Below are 26,729 nucleotides of genomic sequence, written 5' to 3'. Positions count from 1 at the left end.
TATGCTGGGGGTTACGCAAGCCTGCTTTCAAACTTTATATTTATTTGTTGCTGTTGAGAGTAAAAGGTCCTCTGTAAATATGCCTGTTCTTGAGATTGTTCACAGATCTGGCACAACCGGACAATGAGATATCAACACTGATCTGTTTTCTGCCTAAAACACTGTTTTTGTATTCTTCCCAAAAATGCTGTTCATTTGAATGGAAGATACTGGTGCTGCTGATAGATCTTAGCTGCATTTGTCCAGGTCAGAAGGTAGATGTAGTTATTTTTTATATCACTCAATCTGAAGGACACTGCCTGAGATGTTGGTGGGAAAGTGATACAAACACAGAGAGATTCATTCAACACATTTCAAAGACCACAGTCACACATTATATATCCAAACAAAGGCATTCTCCTGCAGATGTTTACAAGGAGCTGAATGGTGAAAAACATGCTATAAACATACCATATTCATTGGTTTCAGCTTTCTATTATGAACTTTTCACCATTCAGAAGATAGGATGTTTTGTTTTAAATTGTTAATTACTACAGCAACAGTCCTGACTTTTCATCATTCTGAAACCCATGGCTACAAGCGTTTTGTCCCATCTCTGGTTCACTGTGAGTTTGGGTGTGGCGCAGAGGCTAAGTCTTCATTTAACTTGCCTGTTGTTGCCTTTCCTTTCTAATCCTCTTTTTAGATCAACAAAATAAATACATATTAGCCTATAGGTGTATAAAACATATCAAAGTCTGATCAAACTTTTGAAAAAACTGATTTACTGAAGTCCTGGTAACATGACTATGGCTAGTACTTTTAGTCACCTCTGCTATAGCTTTAAGAGATCTTTTTGCTGTAAATACTGTTTAAACTTTGACAGCTTTTTTTGATTAAATGGGTTGGTTATAAAATAATAAAAAAATATGATTAAAAAATAATAATCATGGCACTCTTTACAAAATGATACACTTTTAGTTTTGAGGGGTTTTGTTATGTTTCTAGTCAGATTTCTTGTCTTTATAGAGAGAACAACAGATCTTTCATTATTTAACAATTAATCTTTTGCACATTTTTATGACAATGGTTATGGCAGAGGCATGTTTACGTTCATAACTTGAAAACACTTTCTATTGCAGTATATTGTTTTACTATTTAAATGCCGACTGGAGCATAACATTTTTTAAAATATTGTTTGGTTTTATTGTCCCACGCCAATTATATACCAGTAACACTATGTTCTGTTAACTATTAAATGTCAATAAAAGTGAAAACTTCATTGTCTCATGATGTTATTAGTTGCAAGCTTCTTCTGACTCACCTACTCGACCAGCTCTAATGTACACAAATACAGACCCATAAAGTACACTGTAATACATAAAAAATAAAATAAATTTAATGTTAATTATGTGCATTAGTATAACATTAGTTTAATCTAAAAACTTGGCATGACAACACAAGCCCAGCTCTTTATGTATGTCAAATATCTCTAATTACATGTGAACAATCTGAAAATAAGCACTATTTTACTCTAAATCAGGACTCCCCAACCATCCAGGACCTAAGACCAGGCTACAGGTTATTTAGTACTGGACCCCAGAGAAAAATATTATATATCATTACAAAAAAGTAGCAAATTATAACCTAAACAACAAACATGTTCATTAAGATTTTTTTTTCAAACTATGATTAAGAGTTAGAAGCACTTTGTGCTGTTATTAGTGGCCCTGCACCCGTCACTGGCGCCTGAAAGAAATTTTGTTTGAGCTGCTCTAAATAACTTTAGAGATAATGCCCTACAGTGAGTTAGTATTTTGATCCATTATTAGTTTACTAAATCTCCATGACTATTACCATCGTTTGAGGGGCTTCTGTCCAATTATGTGCCGTGTATCCTGCTGAAATAACCCTTTGGGATATACAGCTCCCCCTCTGCTGATACGCAATATGCTCTGCCACCTGCTGAGTAGCCAGAGTGGACCTGATACATTCTACAGCGCAAACCTTATTTCATGGCCATTAGCTGAGCCCATTTAAACATTCATTTTAGCTCTAATGGTCATTAGATTATGTCCATCTTTAGACAATTGGTTCATTTTTACCTTTATAGCTAAAACAACACAAGACATTTATTCAGTGAAGAAAAGGAGCTTTCCAACCAGCACCAGCATTCATTTAAAGCAAGCATCTGGTATTAATTACTGTTTTTGATAAATATTGATTTTAGGCTGCAACATCATATTTTTATTTTGAACTTAAAGTAAAAAGTAAATTAATCATATTAACAAAATAAAGAAACACAGTTGTAAAACTTGTCACATCAAGCAAATATTTGGTGAGTATAACCAGCTTTATATCAGGTCTATAATAGGGCTATTTTAGGTTGAAATTAGGACTCAAAATAGGACTTATTCTACAAAGAAAAATACAAAGGTGGACAAAAATGTGCATAAAATTGATTTAAAATCAAACAAAACAATGGAACTGGAGCAGAATCTTCCATGTGTAATCACGTATCACAATTTGAGAACCACTACCACATTCAGATTCACATATTCACATATTATTTCCATTCTTCCAGTTTCTGTCATCTATTTCCAGTATGTTAATGGCAGTTTATCCCAGCAGGTCAATACCAGTTTGTGCATGAAATCATGAAGCTCATATTGTCCACCTTCCTGTTTCCCATCTTGCACTGGGGCATTTCGCCGCTGTATGTGTCTGTTGATAAAATAACAATTGGTGGAATAACATATACATAACAATAACACATTGGCACAAAGTTGTTGATTAATATGGTAAATTGATATAATTCCTAACAAAAGATTAAAAGATAACAAAAATGACAAAAAATAGTGAAGCACCCATAATTATGTAGGCCCTTCACCATTCTAGGATGTTGGAAATGCAACCTATTTTACCTTATAATAAAATCAGTTCCATCTTATGTGGTTACCTTTCACAACAGGTTGTTCGCTGTCAGAGCTGTTGAACTCCTCTGTACTGTCATCCTTTTCCTTGTCTTTGTTCTGAATACTCTGGTCTCCTCCCATTGTTTAAGTTCTGTCCTGTATATTTAAGCAAAGATGAATCAGAAATCAGAAAATAAATGTATATTTAAATTCTTATTGTTATTTACCACTAACAAGTCCACACAGCCCTTGTAATTGAATATAATTTATGGTTTAGATATTATGGTAAATTTTACTTTTTATGTTTTTGTACTTTGTAGGTAATTAAATTATAGGAATAATGTATCAGAGGGACCAGGTAGACCTTGACGGTGAGTGTGTAACATAGTGATAGGGACCAGAAAATGAGAGGAGATCGGACAGTGGGAAAGTGGATGGTATCAGCACCACCTCTGATTATCAGGTTGGACATCTTTAATCCTTTCCAGACGTATCCGTCCGGGACGCCAATCCAATCACACACTATACTATCACTTAGTTGAGGCGAGCGATGGGATCACCATACACTTTAGCTGCCAGTCCCTCATAGCCTCCTCATGCTCTGTAATGCACTGGACTATTGCAGAAGAAGTTTTGTTGTGTGTTGTGTTGTTTTGGCAGTGGATCACTGGAATCACTATTGCTTGTGAAGATTTTTACTTTGAAGAAGTTTACTAATCAATTATTCTAAGTGTTACCTCTTTCATTTATTTTGTCTGAGTAGTTTTTCCCTCCCTGAGGACAGCACATGACCTGCTATGACCCTGCACTGGTCCCTTAGACCATCACTCACTGTCGCGCTGTGCTCCTGTCAACCAACACCTCAAGGCTTTTCATTCAATGGGCTTTCATATATGTAAATATTTGTACTATTTTACTCTTCTAAGAACTCACGACATGCTTTTAAAGTCTGGGCATAAACCATGAATGGTTATTCAATTAGTTGACTAAATTAGTTGACAATGATTTCAATTTAGCTGTGATTAATTGGTTCACTGGTTTCAGTCCCAAATATAAGCTTTTTATCTGAATAAAAGCTTATTCTCAATAGGCTAACCTACGAAGATACATAAAAACAAAACTGGAAGCTTGTGGCTGGGAACATTTACTAAAAAATAAACTAAACTACACTAAAAGAAGTCTCTTAACCAATATGTTTATTGTAAAATAGAGGCAATGTAGGCCATGTTGTTGTTATTCCTGAGAGCTCAAGGACTCGGAGTCTTGTTGTTTACAACATTACCCCACCAACAGAGCAACGGAGTTGTGGCGTTAGCTTAGCCTTTAGACCTTTTAGCCTTTACAGCAGACGAGACTGACGCTAAAGAAATGAATTTTAGCCCACCTAAATGAGGCGACCCCAAGAAGCCTACGCGACTCGTCCGTCTCTGTCGGCTGCAGATTCCGACCCAGGCTAGTCCATGGGCTAGTCTTAATTTAGAACATAGAATATACAGAAGGCTACGTGATCCAACGATCATTTAAGAAGCGTCCTTTTATTTCCGATACCAAAATGAATATAATCAGAAGCTGGAATGGTTCCGCAGTACCTTAGAGATAAATAGTAACACCTCTGGTTTCAAGAGCCTATCTTTGGTGACCCCTCCGTCCTATGTCCGCCCATCACTCACGTGACTCACGTGAGGCTGAGGCTTGGAAAGTTGCTGCATTCACGTGATCTCGGAAACTGGGAAGATCCAAACTCCTAACTCGGAAAAAAACAGAACGCAACACGGGGCTGGGAAATTCGCTTGGTATTGGAAGACAGCGTGGTGAAAAACTGAAAGGGACTTTGTTTAATATTATACTGAGGGTTTTACTTCACAAATCAAACACATTTAAGCCAAAATGCAACTGTATATTCTAATTAATGAAATATTTTCAATGATTTCCAATTAATCAAGTTATGTATATTGTTGTCGTTGATACAGCATGTGTTTCACCGGCTGCACTCATGAACGTTATCTTCGAGTTTCCGAGATCACATGAATGCAGCAGTGTTCATAAACAGTACGTCACACAGAAAGGGGCAGTGATTGGCTCAAAGCGACAATTGAGATCTGCAGGATGGAGCGTAGACTGTGGGATGTAGGAGACTTGTGACCGCTGTTGCTATGCAGGTTCTTCAAAGGGGAGGACCAAACACTCCGACTCAGTTTTATATTGCACCTGTGTGAAGTATTTTATTAAATTTCGACATCCATCTGGCTCTCTCATGAATCTGGTTCTTTCCTCAACTTCACAGAGTTCTAGACCCCTTTTGACACTTTCACAGTGCACACGTAGGAAGAATTATGCGCTGGGGGGTTATTGCACAGTTTGGGGATTTTTATTTTTTTTTAAACAGCTGCTCCAGTCCGACGAAAAACGTTTTGTTTGAGTTTTTCTCATTTACTCAACTGTTACAGCGTTGAATTAGGTTAAATATTCAAACGAAAAAAGGGAATTGGGGATTACACAGAGAGCAGGGCTTCTGCCATTACCATTTCAATACTCTACCAAAAATTGCAACATTAATTGCGTTCTAGAGCCGTAAACTATATATTCTCGTAATCTTGTATAATTTACAGGTTTGCAAAACAGTCTGTTGTTTGTAATAATACTACTAAATATTAAATTAATAAATAAATAATCATTAAATAATTAAGAAATAGTAAAATTGTAAAAAACAAAACGAACAAACAAACAAAACAAAAAAAACTAACATATTTTTGTTGACGTCCTACGTCATCACGTTAACCCTGGAGCGGAAGTGAACACGTGTGGAGGAGTCAACGCGCATGTTAGAAGGCCAAAAATATAACTTGGGTACGTTTATATCTTGTTTTTCCCTCACGAATCGAAAACAATATAGATTACGTGTGTTTATCATTAGATTTGTTACGCTGATGGTGGTTGAATCTTGAGCTCATGCGCTTTTCTGTTGTTTCTGACATTTTGCTGTTAGCATATCCACAGCTAGCAAAGCCACACAGCACACTGTTTTCTTTTAATCTTTTTAAAATTCTGTTTCTTTTCTCTTAACAGTAACCGTATTCTTTCTTCACAATGGCTGTAAGATCAGCATTTGAGAAAAATAATGAAATCGGATGTTTCTCGAAACTAACTAACACGTACTGTCTGGTGGCTATTGGTGGAGCCGAAACATTTAACAGGTATTTATGTTTTGATATCGAGCAGTTTAATTTTTAAACATGTGTACCGACCATTTGACTGATGTAATGATCATGTAACGTCGGCTGTGACACACACATCAGCCATAGAATTGTATGAACTGTATGAATCATTCACCTTCTCAAATGTTAATGTCATTAAGAAAATGCTTAAACTGTGTGATGTGCCAGACCATGTAGAAAGCTGTAGAAAGTGTATGCATTTTTGTCCACAGTATATTTGAAGGTGAACTGTCAGAAACCATCCCAGTAGTTCATGCATCAATAGCAGGTTGTCGCATTATTGGAAGAATGTGTGTAGGTAAGTGTTTTGTTGTCCTATTTCAACTACTCTGTTGTGAAGTAATTGTGCTCATTTGTATTCATTTTCCTATATCTTATATGTGTCGGATTTGATTTTTACTTTTTTTTTGTAGGAAACCGTCATGGCCTTCTTGTTCCTAACAACACAACAGATCAGGAGCTCCAGCACATTAGAAACTGCCTTCCAGACCCAGTGAGAATTCAGAGAGTCGAGGAGCGGTTGTCTGCTCTTGGGAATGTCATAGCCTGCAACGACTATGTTGCACTGGTCCATCCCGACCTTGACAGAGTGAGAAATGCCTCTTATGGATGTATGAAGTATGTCCACATAAGTTAAAAGTGTCCTTGACAAACTTGTCATCTTTTATCAGGAAACAGAAGAAATCCTTGCAGACACACTAAAAGTAGAAGTTTTCCGACAGACTGTGGCAGAGCAGGTGCTAGTTGGCTCTTACTGCGTGTTCAATAATCAAGGAGGTTTAGTCCATCCCAAGACATCTGTAGAAGACCAGGATGAATTGTCTTCCTTACTACAAGTTCCTCTTGTGGTGAGTGGTGAGATCGGAATACCTATACAAGCAGTGTATAGGAGCAGTGGCCAAAGCAAAAGATCAAACTGAATAGGTGCACTGTATATATTCTCACTCTGATGTGAACTTTGTGGTGCAAGAAATAAGCTTAGCTTTGGACTTCATTCTCAAATTCTTCTTTGGTTCTAAATGCTTTAAGGTTTTGAGGATGTTTGACTTTGCTTCAAATAACAAAAGATCTTAAAATAACTTGTGCTTGTGTTTATAATGCAAAGTACAGTGGATTTAAGACACATACCTGCTTTCTTTAAACTGTCAAATGTCTTAATTTCAGGCTGGTACAGTGAACCGGGGCAGTGAGGTGATCGCAGCTGGAATGGTGGTGAATGACTGGTGTGCTTTCTGTGGGCTAGACACCACAAGCACAGAGCTGTCGGTTATTGAGAGTGTATTCAGACTGACTGACTCCGCACAGCTTTCAGCCATGGGCCGCACCAGCATGAGGGATTCACTAATTGACAGGTAAAAACACTTTTAATTTGGCAAAGCCCACTGTCCATTTGATAGAATAGTGTGGTAGGGTTTTGTTTACACATGTCTAATGAATCACCAGTTCTGTATGCTGCTACAAGTGAAAAAAAACAAACAGGCAATAGTAAATTGAGAGTTGCCAATGTCAACACAATAGGCAGATTCACATCAGTATTGCTCATCACTCTTCAAGTCGCTCATGTTTTCTGCATGGTAGACATGGGACATTTTATAATTACTTGCATGGTCCTTGCAAAAGCTTATATTTCTCCTAGATTTCTACTACTATATGTAATTTTCTCAGCTTGATTATGCACCTTATTCCTATACAAAATCTGTATGTTTTAGTATAACATGATGTAACAGGGTCTGAATAGTGTTTTGGGGCAAATATTCACAGTACCAATGTACCAGTATATTTGGGAAATGTTAAATAACCTCAAACCAGCTTTAATTTTGACATTTTTTTTAACCTTTCTTTTTTCTTGTAGCATGGCTTAAACCCTGGAAACCTCAGCAGCAGATTCAAGTAGTCATGTTCTTTGTTGACTGAAATGAAAAAAAATAAATAAAAATTGAGAAATACTGCTGCTGTGTTACGTTCTGTAGTCTTTGTCACTACATACACCCAACATGTAGAAGACTTCCTGTGATTGTGTAAAATAACAATTGTTTTGCACAAAGATGGACTAAAATAGTAAAATAAATGTAATGTTTATGGGATGGGTATTGTAGGAGCCATTCGTGGGTTTTCTATTGGTTTCCTCACGTGACTAATGTGCACGCGCTTTAACTCTGTGCACTACACTGCGGTGTCTGGGGGTGGCACGGTGGGTGTGGTGTGGCCTATATATGAGCGCGCTCACCTGTTGAGTGTAAGGCCTTGGATCATGGCGGCGGGGTGAGGACGGGGAGCAACTTTCTGTTGACCGTATTTTAGCAGGAAAGATTTCCATATAGAAGGAATCGGTGCATGACTACGGACGGCAGCAGCTTTAAATTAAGTGCTCTATCGCGTATGCCTACCATTACAAACAAGTACCGTGTATATGTGCATTTTTTTCCGAGTTACGCGTCCACAGTGTTTTACCCCGTGTCTTAGCCCGCCACGGCGTGTGGGATAAGCATTGGGCTACATACGCCGCAATAGGTATGTTTCAATGAGTAAGTGAAGCCAAACAGGTTGTGGGTGACCATATGAAATTTCTCTCGTCAAATCTACTCTAAACAAATGAACTCTTTTCAAATAAAAAGTAATTTTTATGTGTTTGTGAGTCTTTTATTTAACCAAATAGAGCAGTTAAGAAAATGCCATGTAAGATGCACATGTTGTTGAATGATTAAAATGTAAAAATGTAATATGATAAAATGTAAGCAACAAAAAAGCACTAGTAAATACACACGACAAACACGATTTTAAAGGCAACTTTTTTATTGGCAAATGCTTTGAATAAGGTAGCAATGCATCTACTGTATATACAGAACACTTTCAAAGTGTGACAGTATAAGAAGCCTAAGACAGTTTGTAATACAGTTTGATTATAGGATCCTTTTATACACTTACAATTTCAAACACTTATTTTAAATTTTTGGTATGGGAAACCTCTATAAAAACTCAGACTAAAACAAGAAGGTTAAATCTGTAGCACACATAAAAAAAAAAAAAAATCAACATGCTAAATTTGTAGTGCATCACAACCTATTATTTTTTTTATATAAAATCTTTCAAACAAAGTTGATGGATGTACAGAAGAGGAGCAGAGAAAAATGTTGCAGAATAAAAAAACAATTTTACTAAGGATACGGTAAATTTGGAAAAAAAGTCAACCCCCATGCCCTTTTTTTTAATTAATGTGCAAAAGAAGCTCATTCATTTTCTACAGTAATACATGTCTAATGCTATTCTATCAGGACACACACATAGCCATCATACAAGCTCTCAAACACAGATGGGAGAGAAGTGGGGCTCACAGTGCAAAGAGCAGATATTTGAAAGCACCTCCACTCAGATGAAAAGCTCCAACAATTTGGAGAGTGATGCCTCCTCTATAAAGTGTAATCATGTAACTGTTGACAACAGCAAAAACCAACAACAATGAAAAATATGTAATTTCCAAACGTCAAATGTGTAATCCTCATCTGCCTTTCAATAGAACTATATTTTCTTATGGTTGAGCATTAAAGCAGTGGTGGTATGTGCATGTATGCCAACAAGTGTCAATAAGGTGATTTGTGCTCAAAAGGCTAAATAAACATGAACTGCATGATCAAGTGTAGCAGCATTTGGCTAAAGGTGCTAATCCTAATATCCCTTTATTGTGATAGAGCAGTTTTTAATTTACTACAATTAAAAGGGGTGACTTTGAACAGGTCATTGATTAAGACAACACCATAGTGTGGTTGGACCTGTTAGTGTCTGAGGATAAATATTGCACACAGAAATGAACAAAATAAATCAGGATTATAGTAGTTCTTACTAAACATAGATGTCAGTGAAGAAAATCGTAAACTAACAGGCTGACAAAATGTTAAATTATACTGACAATGAGAACAATTTTAACTAAATCTACAGTAATAACAAACAAAAAAAAAAAAAAAAAAGACTAAAAAACATTTTAAGCATACATAATAAAACAACCAATCTTGCCTGGTATTATAAACATGGTAATAAAAAGTAACTGAAACTACTGAAAGTACTGTTGTGATGGATTTGTATGTACTTCATAATGTGCTCAGTAGCTAAGCTTTGATGTTGTGTTTTATGCCTAGCTTGTAAATTTAGTGAACTGGAGAATTTAGTGCAAGATGAAACAAAAAGCATAAGAATACCCCATACTGACGTGTATGACCCATAGGAGCATCCTCTAGTGTTAAGGTGTAGTTACTGACCAATACTAAGTGTGTACAGGCTTAAACTCAATGGAGGAGCGCTAATGTGAGCCTGCAATGGAGCACAGTGTACAGGATCACAACGTGTGGTGGTTTTATGCTCCCAGCCCCTGATGTCTCCTCCAGGCCCCGCCATGACCATTACTCCTCTCTAGCACCCAAAAGTCTCCTGCGAGGCGTAGACCATGTAGAGGAAGCCGTCCTCGTCTCGCTCTTGCTCATAAATCTCAGAGATTGGAGTGGATACGGACACCATGCTGTGCTGGTTCACCAGTAAGAAGAAGGCCTGAGTGGGGTTCAGCTGCAAACGGCGTCTGGTAGAAAGAAAAGACAAGGTTGATGTGCCTATGTTAATAGGGTAATGTGGAATCTTGATAGATCTGTTATGACTGCTCTATATAGCGCAAAATTATTGTTTGATATAGCAGTGTAGCTAAAATGTAGTGTAGAAGTGTTTGTGCAGTATTTCATATCAGGTTTTGATTTCTAATGTGAGAACACTTGAATGGCAGATTGGAGGTTGAGTCCTCTATATGGGCAGTTTTTATAGTTTTTCTTCCACATTTGAATTCTTGTCCAAAGTTCACTGAAGGATTTTTAAGCCCGCTTGTTTTGGATCTTTGTTTTGTTGTTAGTCCATGTTTACTTCTAAACACACAAGGAGATTGACTGGAGTGTAACATCATCTGCAAACAACTTTAAATACTCACACATACCACATGTACATTCAAAACAGCTTAATGGTATTAACAGTTTTACATCTTCAAAGTACCTGATGATCTTCACAAGCTCACTCATGTTGACATGGTCTGGCACCAAAAACTTTGTCTTGTCCAGAACTGGAAGCTGCTTCTCCCCCTTATATCTCTCAATAATTACCTGTAAACATTAGAGAAGACAATGCATTCAATACGAATAGACACATAAGAAAACCTGTATAAACGCACCTGCTGGTTTTGAATACTTGGTGTTAAAATAAAACAAAACATTATTGTAGTGTAAATTACTGCATATTTTGCAATGAGGGGGAAAAAGTAGCTTGACACTCTTTCTGAACAAAAAAGTGACTTACAGGGATTTTGTTGGGATGTTGCTCCCGGATCTGCTGGACCTCCTTGCACCGGTCAGCTGTAGGTGGCAAGTAAAACAATTTTATAACCAACTGTTAAAACTGACAACATGATATGAGATACCAAAGTAAATGCTGCAAATGCTCATTTCTTGCCAATCCCAGAATGACCAAGGTCATAAAAAATGGCTCAAGAAAGACGCAACATTTTGTATGTTTGGTTTGGTTCAGTGTTTATGTTGTTTGGACAATTCTTTACTTCCATTTGCAAAAAAAAAAGTATGTGCAGTTTTTTTTAACACTGATAAGGTTAAAAGCTCAATGGCATTAGGGGAATAATGGTTTCAATAGTCCCTTTGTTAAACTGAGCTGTTTAACAACTCCTCAGTACTGCGTGGCAGCTATTTTAATTATTTATTTTTTAGCTATTGTTACAAGAGATTTGTCAAATCCACTGGCATAGTGACATACTTCAACCAAATGCACACGTAATGTATTGCAACTGGTAAATTCAATATTTTATCTATCATGAACAAGGTTTTTTGGGGGACAAATTACACTCTACAAGGCATGTTACTTAGCAATAGAACTAGCACAAGATTGTTTGTGTTTGTATTATTAAATCTGGGTCACTGAGAATACAGCTCTGACTGCCTGACCTGTACGGGCATGATTTTTATATCTTGCTTTTGATGAAACTCTGCTTTATTCAGAGTATTATGTTCCAAGTGGCCAGTTCCAGGACACATATTATGCAATGAACGCCTCCCTTTACCAGCTCAAGGGCTGACTACACGCATCAAATTACAGCATAATTTACAGAACACGTGTACTTGGTTAATGTACTTTGAGAAGTATAAACACATTCAGGTCTCTTTTTGCAACCAATTATTATTCAAAACAACTTATAGGTGAAAAAAGGGCAGGCCTAAGGAGCTTCTTTAACGTCAGAGCCACCATTTGTGACCTTGCTATAGTGTCCAAGATATTTAAGAACCGACGTACATAACCTAATCACATGAAATCCCAGTGCCGACTTTGCAATTAACCAGATAATTTGAATTATAGCATTATTTAACCACTTGTTAGAAAATATCCTGCAACGGACCAATTAGTTTAACATTATAGCTCTCGTTATCACTACGTAAACCCCTCGTTGCGTGTTAAGCAGTAACAAACAAGGTATTAAAGCGTAATAACATTTGAAACAAGTAAACAAGAAGCTAGCAGGCCAGCAGGCTAACTTTAAATGCTAGCGCAGACAGCTGCTTTTCAAGCACCTTATCAAGCCCAGCTGATATCTTACCAAATGTCCTCCTTTGTTTGAAGGGTCTGTCAGACGGCATCGTTGTGTGTAATTACACAGTTATTACGTTATGAATACACTCTTCTGTCCCTCGTGAGTAACAGATAATAATAACACAGAAGTGTGTTTATTCCTCGCTCTGCTCGTCGGTCAGTCTTAGGTCTCAAGCCCAAACAGCTCTGGACAAACAAAGCAAGAAAACCCACCCCTCACGTCATGCGCTCTCTTTAAAGGCGACGTGCACATAATCAAAAAACTGGCAGAGTGATGTTTCCAAACCAAAACCAAAGTTTATGCAGTTCTATTTGTCTGATGGGTTGGCACAGTACAGCACCTAGGACAGCCAAACCTTTCTAAGCATACACTCCGGGGAGAGAAACAAACACAAAAAACAGGGTGGGAAAAGCTTTTTCATAGGAAAAAGACTAAATAAAGTTGAAGTACATAACCAGATTTTCGGGAGAACCCAGCACTGATATTTAACGACATTTATTACAAATATTCCTTTGCAATACACTTACACCCATTTTGTCAAAAGTTGCATTGTAGACCAATAAATTGGTCTGTGCCTTTAAATCTGCTCTCGAAACCAAACGGGTCCCATGTGACCAGGAAGTGAGTGTTTCTTATTCCATGTTTTCATAAGGTATGGAGCTGATTATAAACTACCCAAATGCTAAACTAAATTGCGTTTGCCTCAATTTATCTGTCCCCTCAATCTGTGAGTATGGATATAGTTTGAGAAAGTTGTCTTTTGTCAATTATTCACTGGCGTCAATTGGGCCACGTGACCACGCTTGCACGCCAATGGATTTCAGATGATACGTTTTGCTCTCAAATATTAAAATAATACAAGTTGAGTGGCAACCCAAATCTTGTCTGTTCAACTTGTGCGCTTATTCAAGTCATTATGTGTTGCGCTTGTAAGTGTTATAGCAAAACATGTTTTTGCACCGTGACTGACATCGGCGTCACGAAGAATGACTAACTAACCACGACACATTTAAGTTATCGCTTCTCGGCCTTTTGGCTAAGATCAAGTGTAGTATCTGTTCTTATCAGTTTAATATCTGATACGTCCCCTACCCGGGGACCATATATTAAATTGATTTTTGGAGCAGGGAGATGGAATAGGGGCTTGCTCCGTCCACTCCGCGCATCGACCTGGTATTGCAGTACCTCCGGGAACGGTGCACCCCCTAACAAGGTGAAAATCAATCAAGAAATCTTTTCCTGATGGAAGAATAATAGTGAGGCTTGACGTTGTGTGTACCATAAAAAAGTCTTCACATCAGCACAGACAACGGATGGAAGATTATAATGTATGGATTACTTTTAATTTAAAACTAACTTTAAAAACCCAATAACAATAAAGGCATACTTTGTGAATATACATTAAGACATTTGGGCGTTCTTAACAGCACTTTCTAATATGCTCAGTAGATGCCCTCAGATTGCCATTTTACTACATTTAGTGAATCACTTCTTGTAACCACACAGGCGCCTTCAACATCAAATAAACGAGATAGTCATACCTAGATCCATGATTCATATCCAGTGTTTCCTTAAGACTGTTGGCATGTGCAACTGTGAGGAAAAAAGATGCATATTTAATCCTCACCTATTAAACATGACATTTAAAATAACTGAAGCCTTTCCCATCCAGAATGCTGTTACCATTAAAAATGTAACAAAATACTCAGTGATAGTACACATCTGGAGAACATTTTATTCAACATTTTTTTAGAAACTGACTTCTTGTTTAATACAGTAATCATTTGCTTTTGCAACGTCTTCCCGATAGGGTCTGAGAGCTTTGTAGGCAAACTTTATGTAAAACAAAACAGTACAGCAAACCACAGAGATATGATAAGAAAGAACCTTTAACTTGAAACATTTACAAACCTGATTGCCTCATATAACTTGTATTCAAAGTTAAATTCACAGTGAAAGAGCAGTGACAGATGTCTTCAGCCTCCACCTTTGCTGGAGCAGAGTGTAAACATGAGGTACAGAAATACATGTATAAATAGAAGTATTATAAATAAAGGGGTTTGTTCTCTTGTTCACACAGAATATGCAGTGGAAGCTCTCAGAACCAACAGGATGAATGAGATGGAGAAATATGGCATTTCCCTGTCACAGATAGCTGGGGTCATAGATTAATGTGTGAACGTCTGGTTGAAAAAAGAATCCCAGGCTGAGTATCCTGTTAAAGGGCACCCAGACAGGCCTAGTCCTGGAGGATAACATTTGGAAAAGCAGCAAGAAAAGAAAACAACAGAATCCATGAAAAGTGACACTAAGCAGATGGGGGAAATGAAAAGCAGAGCGTTTAACGCTACAGAGAACATGCAGATTTAAGATGTAAAACATATTAAGCCTATAGGAGAGGAACACTTGTATAGTGGCAAGCTGGAATCTGCAGCTTTGTTTCACAGGCCAGCGTCGTTGTACGTTGGTGTTGTCACCTTCAGGATACTTTGTGCATTCTCCTCCACTAGAGGGCGCCACTTGACTTCTCCTGTGAGCAGCAGATCATCTCCATCCAACGCATCAATGAACTGCATCTGTACAGAACATCACAAGAGTATTTACTATTAGCTCAAGGCTTTTCCGATTAAAATGGCTCTGGCTGTGGTGCTCTAATCTAGGAGCTAATACAGCAAAGTACAATTCTCTACAGAGGTTTCCTTATAAAATGTAAACACACACAAAAGGGAGAAGGCTTTTCAATGGCATTCTGACTTCATTTGGTGATAAGAAAATACTACAAGGCTTAAACCAAACTAGAGTGGAGTTTGAATACAGGTAAAGCTGTACTATCTTCTTTGAACTCATTTATTAGTTGTAGAGCCAGCTTCAGGTGTCAGCCTAATGTCTGAACCTGGTAATTTTACTAAAATGTAAATCTTGGGAGCAAATTGGGTTACTGTAAACTTCTAGAAACTGCTCCATAAATTACCAGAATGCTGTTGTTTATTTGCTTCTTTTTTCCAATCACACCTAAGCAGCTTGTAAAGAGACTTTTGATACTCCCATCTTTCAGTCATAGCCAAATCAACAGCCGCTGAGCATTGAGAAACCAAAGGGCTTCTTTGTCCAGTAAACTACATCCTCTCAGTGAATGAACACTACAATCAATACAAGGAAATTATATTACATGAAGTTAAAATGTGGTCAGTAATTTCAGTAAACAATTCACAGAAATGAGGCCTATAACCTCTGTGTGAATAATGAGTTAGAGAACCATGTTTTTTGGAGGAGTGGGGCCTAGCTCTTCACATGTTTCTATTTGTTTGGGCATAGAGTCAATGGCACAGTGGCACTTCACCTGACAAGCTGTTTACCTTCCCCGCGTGCAGAGGAGCAGGAGGTGCGTACACACTGAGCAGCAGTTTCTCAGGCCACAACCAGGAATACAACAGTGGATCTGTTCAAATGTATTCTACCTCAGAGGCCATTTGGATTGACACGATTGCCTGGGAGGCATTGTAACAGTACCATAAAACAAGGATAATTTCATTGTGACAAAACCTTGGGTTACAGGATTAGCAATTGCTGCACAATATAAAACTGAAATCATTTGTTAAATGTTTGGTACAAACAGGTCTGAACAGGTTTGAGTTTAAAAGGTTGCAAGGTGGCTGTGTGGCATACGTTTGTTTTCTGACGCAAAACTCTGTCTCTGCAGCTGGACATTGCGTACACAGCCTGAGAATAGAATCGTATTCTCTGCATTGGCTGAATCATTGTGACACTGCTCTTATGACTTTTGACCCACATGGAGGTACATTTGTGCGAGCAATCCTCAGACCCGGTTTGACTGACATTACTAAGGCAAGCAGAGATCATTAAACTTGAGACATATTTAAGTATTTGATGTAAACACTGAAAAACAGGGAAGCCAGAGTTAAACAAAAAGCGGCCCTTACTGCAGATGGAGGCCTGCAGGTGTTTCCAAAACCAGGAGTGTTTTCAATCACACAGAGGCAAAGAAAACATACAGCGAAGTGCAGGGAGGGGTAGGGGTAAGTTAAAAGTTTCGGAAAAGTGCTCAGTAGGGGTGGGTGAGGCGGAAATGGGTAAATGTGAAGGGTCAAACTTTGTAGAAAACTGCTGACATCACCAGCTCACATGGAGCATAACAGTAAACCATCACAGTTACCACTTTCCTAAAGAGATTGCTGCTTCAGATTTTACAAGATCAGGAGTTCAGTCCTCAAATGAATAGACACGCTGCAATAAATACTTACTAATCTACTACAAGCACTCCCACTTTTGTAATATAAAGAAAATGGCACACACCTGTTTGCGTACATATTCAACCATGAGCTCGAGCTGTTTAGGGTCCTCACATTGGCAGTTGAACAGGTTCCTCCAGAGGGCTGCAGCTAACACACTGTCATCAGAGAGAATTCCCTGCAACATAACAAAACACAATCACATTACTCATGAGAACACAGACACACCATCAAGCCAATCCAACACCCCCATTATAGGTACATGTCCATACTTCAGACTGCATCTCTCACCTCATCATATCCAAATATTGCTGCATAGAAGGTCTCTGTCATTGCCTTTGTTGCTTCTTTTCTTTGGATGGCATCAATCTGCAGAACATAGAAAGCACAGAATGATAAACTCTTCAGACTTCGGTATAATGAAGCCAACACGCCTGAGCTGGTGTTGGTGAAAATCAAACCTTACCATCAATAGGACACAAAAATTGTGTTTATCTTTAGATTTTAAGCACTTATCTGTTAGAAAAGCAGCCATACTTATTACAGACATGCAGCAAACTGAATAACTCAATAATGTTGTGGCAGTGAGACATGTAGAAGTTCAGGGAGAGCGAGGACTGGGGTAATTTACTCCATGTTCATAATTACTTGTGCTTTCACGGCTCCTTTCCACAATTATCATGAAATCTGAGAGCGACTCCAATCACTGGCTCTGCTTGTGACTTGTGCAAATACAGAAGCTGCTGATGCAGGTTTCTAACCTGAACATTGTGTGGACACTGTGGCAGTTTAAACTGAAGACTGTATTTTAGAAAGAAAACAAAACACGACTCCAACAGAAAACATACATGTGCTTTTCATGGTCTGCTCTTCCAGAAAGCAATTAGTGTTAGGCATATCCTACACTGAGCTACTTGCATGAGACAGACACACACATCATCAGGTGAGAACCATTTTTTGTTATAAAAGTTACACAGATCTGTCAAAAAACAAGTACAATACAATTTTCTTTTTTACAGTTTTGTTGTTATGACAATATGATTTCAAACTTCTGATTGTAAGGAAGAGACTTGACAGTTAAAAATGGTATCAAAATTGATGTTTTCAGTATGGATACTCGCTCATATCAGTATCTGGTCTGGATATTAGCTTTACTATTGGCATTTTATTTTACACACATTTTCATAATTCTTTACCATTACAATGTAAATGTCATTGCTGCAAATCCAAAGGTGCCATTGACGTAAAAGTTTCACAAGATAGAGGTAACTAAGAAACCAACCTATAAATGTGCGAAAATTGAAATGACCAAAGGAAATTCAAAGTATGAAGAATGAGAGGTGCAAAAAGGTATGGAATGTCAAAACACCAGCTCAAAATGAAGGATTTCTAAACTTAAAAATGTCCTTGTGAGCTCTCCTTGTCACGGCTACCATTTGGAAGTGGGAGGGAAATAATCCAGAGGAGAGACAATAAAAATCAGATATGTTCATGAGCACACGGCCACCTATGGGAAGTCTCAGCAAAGACAAAGCACCAGCAGGTACAGCTATTAAAAGTAACACAAAGGGTATTACATTCAGCCACTATTCATGCTCGCCCACTACACAGGACTGCAGTTTTTATGTACCATCTTGAAGCTCTGAAGATTTGGTGCACAACTATTTGACTCAGGTTCCCACAGTTTTCCTCCTTTTACTCACAGCAACAAACTCATCCACATTCCCTCATTAACTTCACCAGTCAACATTCCAAAAATTGAACAGACTATATTCTAATTAAAAATAGTTGAGCAATTAAATCTTTTATAGACAAATGAAAGAAGTCACTAAATGTGAAATAGATTTCAATGGACAGTTACTTAGAACTTAAGGTACTCCAAATTTTCCCTCTGTCTTTGTTTCTGACCAGTCTGTATTGTTTTTATATTGGATATATAAAAAGTTGGATCAGTACATTAATGGTCTGCATTCATCCATTCGTTACGACACTCCACTGTTTGTGACAATCTGAACTGAAACCATACAAGCTCCTATAGTCACAAACTGTTGTAGACTAATCTAGTTGTAAAACCTGATTGATTCATTGGATTGGATGAAGAATTCTGACATTTTGTGCCAGGCAATGAGAATATATAGAAAATGTACCTTAGCATGCTGATCAAAGTTCACATGGGCAGCTGTGAAAACACCTGCAGACAGAGTCCCTTACTGCACCTCCCCGCTCCGCCCAGAGCACACGCGCGCACACACCACGAGTGAGCTCACCAAGCACAATGTCATTTCTCATCTCTGACCTCTTTCTGTCACACAGAACCAAAGAGCAAAACTGAAGGGCTCATTATGAAACGCCTGCTTAACCTTGGCTCCCGCTCAACCATCCTGTGATGTTAAAATCAATGACAAAAGCTAATTATAAAGCTCATAGCATTAAGACTGACACACAGAAGGAGGCAACACAATGTGCTGGTTTCAATAGCAAATAATGTGACACAGAACTTGTGGTTAAGATTTTCACAGATGCTGGTTGTAACCAAAAAGAAAAAGTAATTCTTGTTTTTAATACAAACACCTGGAAATCTAGATGAGTTTCTGCTTCCTGATACTTTCTGCAACATTTTGAGGACCTTTTCCCATTCAAAAGATGTATTCCCATTCAAAAGATGTATATTTAGTTTTAAATTGTTAATCACTATGGCAACAGTCTTAATTTGTCCTCATTCAGAAGCTCATGTATATAATCTTCTGTGTCTCAAAGAATAAACTGCTGCACAACAGTATTTTTAGGGGAAAGGCTTTGTTTTCTTTTAAATTATCAAAAAAAAAAAAAAAAAAACACACAAAAAAAAAACAAAAAAAACAACATTAAACATTAACTGATTTTGTGTTTGCTTCTTCATCAGTTTTGAAGATAAATTTTACATGGAGGATGGCCAAACTAAATGAAATAGCCTGTTAAAACACCATTTCCTAAAGTTCCCCTCTACTTTCTGGTTATGTAAAAGAGCTCTGTGTGGTGATATTTACACAGTGCTGGCTGTGGCTGCTCAATGTGACGTCAAGAACACAGGATTTGGTGAGAGGCTTAAGCACAGGCTGACTTTTTAATTTCTTGTTTTTATATGGATTTATAGTGCCTGCCATTTCCAATAGTAAAGCAAGTGTGCTGGCTCATTAGAGTAATGTTTGTCTTCAACAATTAAATGTCAAGAATCCACGCCATGTTTTTGTAAGCAATCAGCTTCGGTTAATTCCAGATTTAAGTATGACAAAATGTTTTCAAATGCCCAACGCAGCAAAGCAAAAACATAAGTCAGTGCTGGTCCAGTGACAGAGAATAGAGGAGCAGCTCTGTGGGCACAGGGCTGTAGCCAGGACAACTCTCTTGGGACTTGGCTGCACGTTTGACTGGAGAAAGACTGGCACAATTACAATGAGGCGAAACCTTACTAAAACTAAGTCTGCATCCTATGTTGCATGCAGCAGCACGAATTAAACTGAGAGCAATTCTGAGGTGTGGTTTAAATTATAATTATATTTCGTTAAGAGAGTGTGACAGACAGACACTTATGGGGTAGGTCTGTAAGGTTTATAAGAGCACAATTGCATTGGGGACAGAGGTGGGAGATATATATATAAAAAAAAATGACATACCAAACTTGGTCAACCAAAAAAAAAAAAAGCAAATGTAGTGTATAAGGTTTGAAAGAGGGGGTGTAACATGATATTTCTACACTTTTTCAGGTCATTTTATGGTTCATCCACTTTGTGTCAAACTTAAACCTCAATCACAACATTTACAGGTGCATTTTAGCATAGTAAGGCCGAAATGCTTAAATATGACCCAATTATTGCCATTGGGACAATAATACAAAAACAAACAAATCAAGACATTACCCACCCCGAATTGGGGAGTGGGACCTATAATTCTCTCTTTAACATGATATTTAATGACACAAATAGACCAAGATGATTTTGAACATGTAGTTTTCTTTCAATATTAAACACTGACAAAAAAGTTATTTAATTATATCCTTTACCATTTTTAAACTTGTTTTTAAAATCAGTTTTAACTCTTTCCCCCATGAAGACGACATTTGACGACCCCCCCTGAACCCTTAATGACGACTTTTGACACCTCCGCCGTATCACTAAAGATGAGATTTGACGACCTTTAGAAACGGCTCGGTTTTTCACATTTAAACAGAGACTGTGATAGGTGGGGGCCACTACAACCCACACTAGACTGACCAATAGGATTCAAGGATATGTTTTCGCCGATTTTTTCCGAAGTTAATCGAAATAGTGACGATGGTAGCTTCCGGAAAAAACACAACACGAAACACGTGCAATGGAAAGATTGCGGCGCACAGTTTTAGAAATAAGGAGCAGACGTATTTTATGGATAAGTTTAGAGAAAGTGACTTTTATAGATTTCAAAGTGATGATGTTGAAGTTGATTATAAAGTGGAAAACAGCGACAGCGACGGACTTTCGGGGAGAAGATGAGAATGCCGCTGATGCGTCTGTGTGGAGTCCTGCAATATCCGAACAAACTATCTGAGCTTTATACTCGATTATGAACCAAAATTGCCCTGAAATCTGGATGTTGCCCAGGCCAGTCCTCTAAAATATTTCGTCTTTTTTTCCAAGATGCGATGTATAACAGAATCGCTACAGAAAAAACGCTTATGTGGAGCTCTGCGCACGAGAAAATAGCCAAGATGACAAATACTGGACACCCACTGACGGGGAAGAGTTTTATTATTATATTATAATAAGCTAAATTAGTTGAATAAGCTAAATGAGTTGAATAAATAAAATAAGTTGTATAAGCTAAATGAGTTGAATAAGTTAAATGGAAAAAAATTAATTGGGTGCACACAGGTGTACAACAGGTAAAAACAGGTGTACACTTGGCTATACTGTATCTGGTGATATGAAATCTGTTTAAATACTTTGACAAAGTATATTTTTTATGAATATAGTACTCAGAACATGTATATATCAGATGCTGAATGTAGTTTTTTGTTTTCGAGTTTGCACCTGACCAGGTAAACTCTCATTTTCAGTGAGCTGTTATACACCTATAAATGAGTTGAATCACATTTAAACATCCATAAATGAATAGTTCAGAGTGTAAGGTTTCCAGAGATACCAAATATGTCTGTGTTACAATTAAGTTCATGAGTGTAAAAATCATTTATAATCACTCGTGGCAGTCTGTTTTCTTTTATGCAATTATGCTCTATGGGTAGCTCTAGTAACATATGTATGGGTTGTTCCTAGTAGGCGTCCAGGGGGGAAAGAGTTAAAATGTACAGACTTTACTTACCCCCATGATTTTGCTCCTCTGCTCTACATCCTCCCACATTGAGTGAACAACATAACGGCACATGTATTTCCCCTCTCTGCCCTCCTGACGCATCCTCACCAAACACATCCTAAAGCAAAGATAATGTTGTAATACATACATGGGTTTAATTGAAAACTGTGCACAGCATAATGCTAAAAATGAGAGACTTACCATACATGTAACTGTGCTACCAAAAACCAGGAGTTGAGTGTGTCTGGAAGGGAGCATTCTAAAACACAGAAGTGAACAACACAGTGAACAAACTTTGAACTTTCTCGGCAAGTGATAAAGTAAATTAAACAAGAAAGAAAAATAATAAAATGAGCTTGGTCGTTATGTCACAAACTCTTAAACTCTGAATCCCAAAATATGAATCATGTATCCAGTAGATCAGTTTAGTATTGCTTACTTTCAAAGAACTCATCATAATTGATTCTTTCTACACAGCATGTGTACATGCGCAGGGCAGCAATCTTGATTTTCTGTAAAATAAAAATAAGAAAATATTGACAAAAGGTAAAATTGTTGCTGTTCATTCAATGAGCTCTTCACTAGTTTTCTAGGTCCATCTCAGGTCAGCAGGGACACACTTTTTATTAAAATAATGATGTCAAAACAAAGCCCTGATGAGGAACAAGACATGAGGTCAGAGATAAAGAAGCACTTTTGGTCCAGCTCGCCAGCCTTTAGCGTGACTCTTAAAATGACACAACAACCAACATTCCTGTTCACAGACGCAAGCCCTATTCAAAAAGCAGCCAATAACTGTAACAGAGCAAGGCTGTGGTCCTTGGCATGTTCAGAGGAGACTGTGATGTAATACCGTTACTGCCATTTTCTACACAAACCACATGATTTGTATAAACTATGCACTTTTGCCACACCCACCCGGTACCATCTCCACATAAAGGGCATGTGTGAGACATTTGTGTTACACTACTTGGAATTATTCATACAGTACATATCTTAAAGAATAAATGCATGAACCATACCAAAGATAACTCTGAAAGACTAAAGGAGAAAGGAAACAACTATATCATGGTTAAAAGCTGTAAAAGTCAGTCTGCTTTAAGAAGTAGATTTGAATTATGACTCTTGATTACACTCACTGAAGTGTTTTCTCATGTTATTAATCCTTCATCTTATCATGAGCAAAAATGAAAGACCTGCATGAGGAGTTTCATTAGAGTACTCTAAGGAATAAGAAAGCACCGTTCTGCTCAGATAAATTAATTCAAAATTATAGTACTGTCTCTAAATAAACAAGCTTAATGTGTGTTTCTCATTGGACTGGCAAATTTGAATGCTGAAAAGCTTGTCTATCGTTTATAGCTGAATATGCTAGAATGGCACGGTGGCTGAGTGGCTAGCACTCATGCCTCACAGCAAGAAGGTTCTGGATTCGATCCCCGGGTCGCCCAGGCCTTTCTGTGTGGAGTTTGCATGTTTCTCCCCGTGTCTGGATGGGTATCCTCCGCGTGCTCTGGTTTCCCCCATCAACCCAAAACATGTTCCAGGTCTCCAGAACAGTTGATAGTTAAGGTCAGTTAAATACAATCAATTCAATCATTGTGTCCTTAGGCAAGACACTTTGCCCACATTGCCTAGTATGAAAGTGGTGTGTGCGTGGGTGATAGTGGTGGTCGGAGGGACCGATGGCGCCGAGTGGCATGGCAGCCGCGCTTCTGTCAGTGTGCCCTAGGGCAGCTGTGGCTACAATAGTAGCTTACCATCACCAGGGTATAGAGTGTATGAATAATGCTCTCTAAAGCGTCTTTGGGGACAGAAAATGTCTGTGAAAGCACTATATAAATAAAGACTTACTTACTTAGAACACCACATTAACAAATGCATCTCTTTTACTTAGCATTAATTATAAATAGTCAAACACATATTTAATAAAGACCTATGCCATTCCTTGGCACTAAAAGCTTTTTGGAGAAGTTATCGCTCAGTGTCTTGTTAGACACTGTATCTTACATGCCCTTTATACTCCTGCCGGGGCTTTCTGCGATGCAGAGCACTGACTGCAGGAAAAATGCTGGTGACTGACAGTATATGATTTAAGCCTCCCACTGAGAGATTCAACCTCACCGCTCCTATGACCACCTCTCACTCTGGCGTCACATAACTGTCCTTCAGATTCTTCACCACTCTATGTACTGTAATCCCACTGGACGCAACTGCAAACAGGTCAGTGACACCTATTTAAATGCATTATGATGAGATTAGATAGATACTTTCAAGAAATTCAAAAGTAAGTTCTTAAATCTTTCCCACTTGTCCTATGTGGCTCTTATAAACCTTTTGGGACACTGCTAGTGGTCACCTGATTGGATTTGAGAAGATCTTTTTCAGACTGAGGAGTGAAACAGAATAGACCGCCTATGCACAGCTAATCCACTAACGCAGTGGCTCTTTATTGCGAGTTTGCAGTTAAAAAACTGTTTTACAATTCTTTGCAGAGAGCATGCAGTAGTCTGATTTTGTCTTAAAGTACTGTTTTTACAAAGCACTTTATGTGGGTAAAATATTTACTCAAGAGAAAAGTAGCTTTAAAGTAGTTCTCCTCTGGCTAAGAAGAATATCACATTTTTTGCTCCCAAATCTGATATTCCCCAATGCATTTCCGGGCTTCTGTAGCTCAGCAGAGTTCAGCATAAGTGTAAACAAGAGGGCTGCCCACAGGCACAGATTGGGTTAGATCTGTGACATCAGTCACTGCACTACGCTTTTAGGAACAGAATGAGCACCTACTACTGTGTTAGTCCACTGCTACCATGAAACTGGAGTCAACAATATATATATTTATATGTGATCATCCAGCCCTACATCTATCTAAGAAGAAAGCACTTAAAACTGAGGAAAAACTGAAAAATGAATGCTAAACTAATTACTCACCCATTTGTTGTACTTTAGAGGCCCTGTGAAGCCCATGGCCTCAATGAGCTTTGTAAAGGCCCCAACTTCTTCCTCTGTGTGTTGGGGAGTTTGTTTTACATGAAAGAGCTGAAAGTTACACAAAAGAAGAAAAAAAGCGTTACTAATAGGTCCTTAATAAAACCGTGTTCAAGCATGCAGTGTCCACTAAATATCACAGGTACTTTCTTAGGTCATGGCATCACACACCTGGACACTGTGGCCTTTACAGGACGAGTGCAGCTGCACAAATTAAGAGTGACCTATTCTAGAGAACATGGTGTTTTGATAAGCTGTCAGTTTTGCTGCAACTTTAGTAATAATCAACATTATGGAATAGTCATTACAAGGGCAAGTTAAATAATGTGCTTAGTACCGGAGAGGTGCTGTGTAGTGTCCGACATTGTGTTAAGCAGGGAGGTGTAACTCTGGTAAGTTGGTATGCAGCAGATGCTCGAGCCAAACAGCCTTCTTCCAGCACCTGAAAACACAATATATATTGTTACAGGATCCACAAATAATCATGAAGATTATGTGCCAAACTGAGATTAGCAAACTGTAAGGTGATATTCGTGTGCTTGCTTGTTGTTGTTTTCTTTCTACATAAATATCTGAAGGCCAGCACATACATTTGGCCTTACAGTGTTCAGTATCATGAAGCATGTTCACTGAAAGCCCATCTAACAGCCCACAAAAAATGATCTTATAAATGGTGACAAAGTAACACATCTGTCAATAAGCCAACACTGCACGTTATATTTGCGTTATATTTGATCTTTTGCTGATATCTTCTGGACACACAGATTATACTGTACATGCTGCTTTGGCCCCGCATGTTTCTTATGGGAATGATCAAGTTCAGAGTGTCGTCTTCACCTACTTCAAATCCTATTAGCAGCTAAGCTAATGTTAGCTGTTACCTTTCCGTAGGCGCCTCTAGACACAGTCACATTGAAAATGCTTTTCACGGCAGACTGCAGTGGCCGCCGATACATGACTCCAAGATATCCAGACACAAGAGCTGAACTGCGGGTCGCCACAATCCCGCGGCTTCCCCTATAAATCCTATAGTTTTGCAACGCGAGTCCTTTCCCTCCCCTCCTCCTCCTCCAGCAATGTCAACGGGATCTGTCCGCCGCCGACTTATGCCCGGGCAGAAACACGGCCCTGAGGAGAGAGGGCCTCAATGCATCAGGCAGGCACACTACAAATGGGATTAAATGCACTAATGTTTCGTTCGATTTCTTCTAATTATATGTAGCTCTTTTATATTTCTTATTTTACTTGTACCTTAATATGTTTTGCGATGAACCACTGTAAGGTAACTTCAGGCTTAGTCTAGCCTACTTGTAGGTTGACACAAATTTAACAGATTTTTCTCAAATAATAGACACACATCATTCCATTACAGAGATATGTCTATATTATAGATAAGCGGTTCCCAAACTGCACGCCTAACACAGGGCTATAGTCTAGG

General features: G+C 38.2%; 3 protein-coding genes, 1 long non-coding RNA gene and 1 other non-coding gene across 6 annotated transcripts; 2 read left to right on the top strand and 3 right to left on the bottom strand.

Annotated features, from left to right (window-relative positions):
• Window positions 1-1,356: 1,356 nt before the first annotated feature.
• On the bottom strand, window positions 1,357-4,620 carry LOC110171206 (uncharacterized). Of its 2 annotated transcripts, none has more exons than XR_002319091.2 (3): window positions 4,484-4,620; window positions 2,939-3,050; window positions 1,357-2,703 (listed from the first exon to the last, which is right to left on the bottom strand). It is a non-coding gene; the product is annotated as an uncharacterized LOC110171206 (long non-coding RNA). The 2 variants fall into 2 exon arrangements; XR_008633136.1 differs by lacking the exon at window positions 4,484-4,620 and adding an exon at window positions 4,279-4,477.
• A 956-nt stretch (window positions 4,621-5,576) lies between these two features.
• On the top strand, window positions 5,577-8,058 carry eif6 (eukaryotic translation initiation factor 6). Its single transcript, XM_020936851.2, has 7 exons — window positions 5,577-5,741; window positions 5,961-6,088; window positions 6,322-6,407; window positions 6,523-6,698; window positions 6,781-6,957; window positions 7,274-7,461; window positions 7,962-8,058. Exons 2-7 carry the CDS (start codon window positions 5,982-5,984, stop codon window positions 7,969-7,971), a joined length of 744 nt encoding a protein of 247 aa, XP_020792510.1. The 5' UTR covers window positions 5,577-5,741; window positions 5,961-5,981; the 3' UTR covers window positions 7,972-8,058.
• Window positions 8,059-8,884: 826 nt separating this feature from the next.
• Window positions 8,885-13,017, bottom strand: map1lc3a (microtubule-associated protein 1 light chain 3 alpha). Its single transcript, XM_020936859.2, has 4 exons — window positions 12,735-13,017; window positions 11,432-11,487; window positions 11,132-11,238; window positions 8,885-10,673 (listed from the first exon to the last, which is right to left on the bottom strand). The coding sequence occupies exons 1-4, from the start codon at window positions 12,772-12,774 to the stop codon at window positions 10,511-10,513; spliced, it is 366 nt and encodes a 121-aa protein (XP_020792518.1). The 5' UTR covers window positions 12,775-13,017; the 3' UTR covers window positions 8,885-10,510.
• A 727-nt stretch (window positions 13,018-13,744) lies between these two features.
• Window positions 13,745-13,935, top strand: LOC129411131 (U2 spliceosomal RNA). The gene has a single exon (XR_008633157.1). It is a non-coding gene; the product is annotated as a U2 spliceosomal RNA (small nuclear RNA).
• Window positions 13,936-14,440: 505 nt separating this feature from the next.
• Window positions 14,441-26,381, bottom strand: LOC110171176 (ubiquinol-cytochrome-c reductase complex assembly factor 1). Its single transcript, XM_020936866.2, has 9 exons — window positions 26,173-26,381; window positions 25,629-25,733; window positions 25,235-25,342; window positions 22,743-22,815; window positions 22,505-22,562; window positions 22,313-22,421; window positions 17,270-17,347; window positions 17,043-17,156; window positions 14,441-15,304 (listed from the first exon to the last, which is right to left on the bottom strand). The coding sequence occupies exons 1-9, from the start codon at window positions 26,245-26,247 to the stop codon at window positions 15,170-15,172; spliced, it is 855 nt and encodes a 284-aa protein (XP_020792525.1). The 5' UTR covers window positions 26,248-26,381; the 3' UTR covers window positions 14,441-15,169.
• Window positions 26,382-26,729: the final 348 nt, after the last annotated feature.

This window comes from Boleophthalmus pectinirostris, unplaced genomic scaffold (genome assembly GCF_026225935.1).
Source record: "Boleophthalmus pectinirostris isolate CB_2022bp ecotype Guang Dong unplaced genomic scaffold, ASM2622593v1 HiC_scaffold_3, whole genome shotgun sequence".
In the NCBI taxonomy this organism is placed as follows: domain Eukaryota; kingdom Metazoa; phylum Chordata; class Actinopteri; order Gobiiformes; family Gobiidae; genus Boleophthalmus; species Boleophthalmus pectinirostris.
This window is presented reverse-complemented; position numbering and strand designations above follow the sequence as displayed.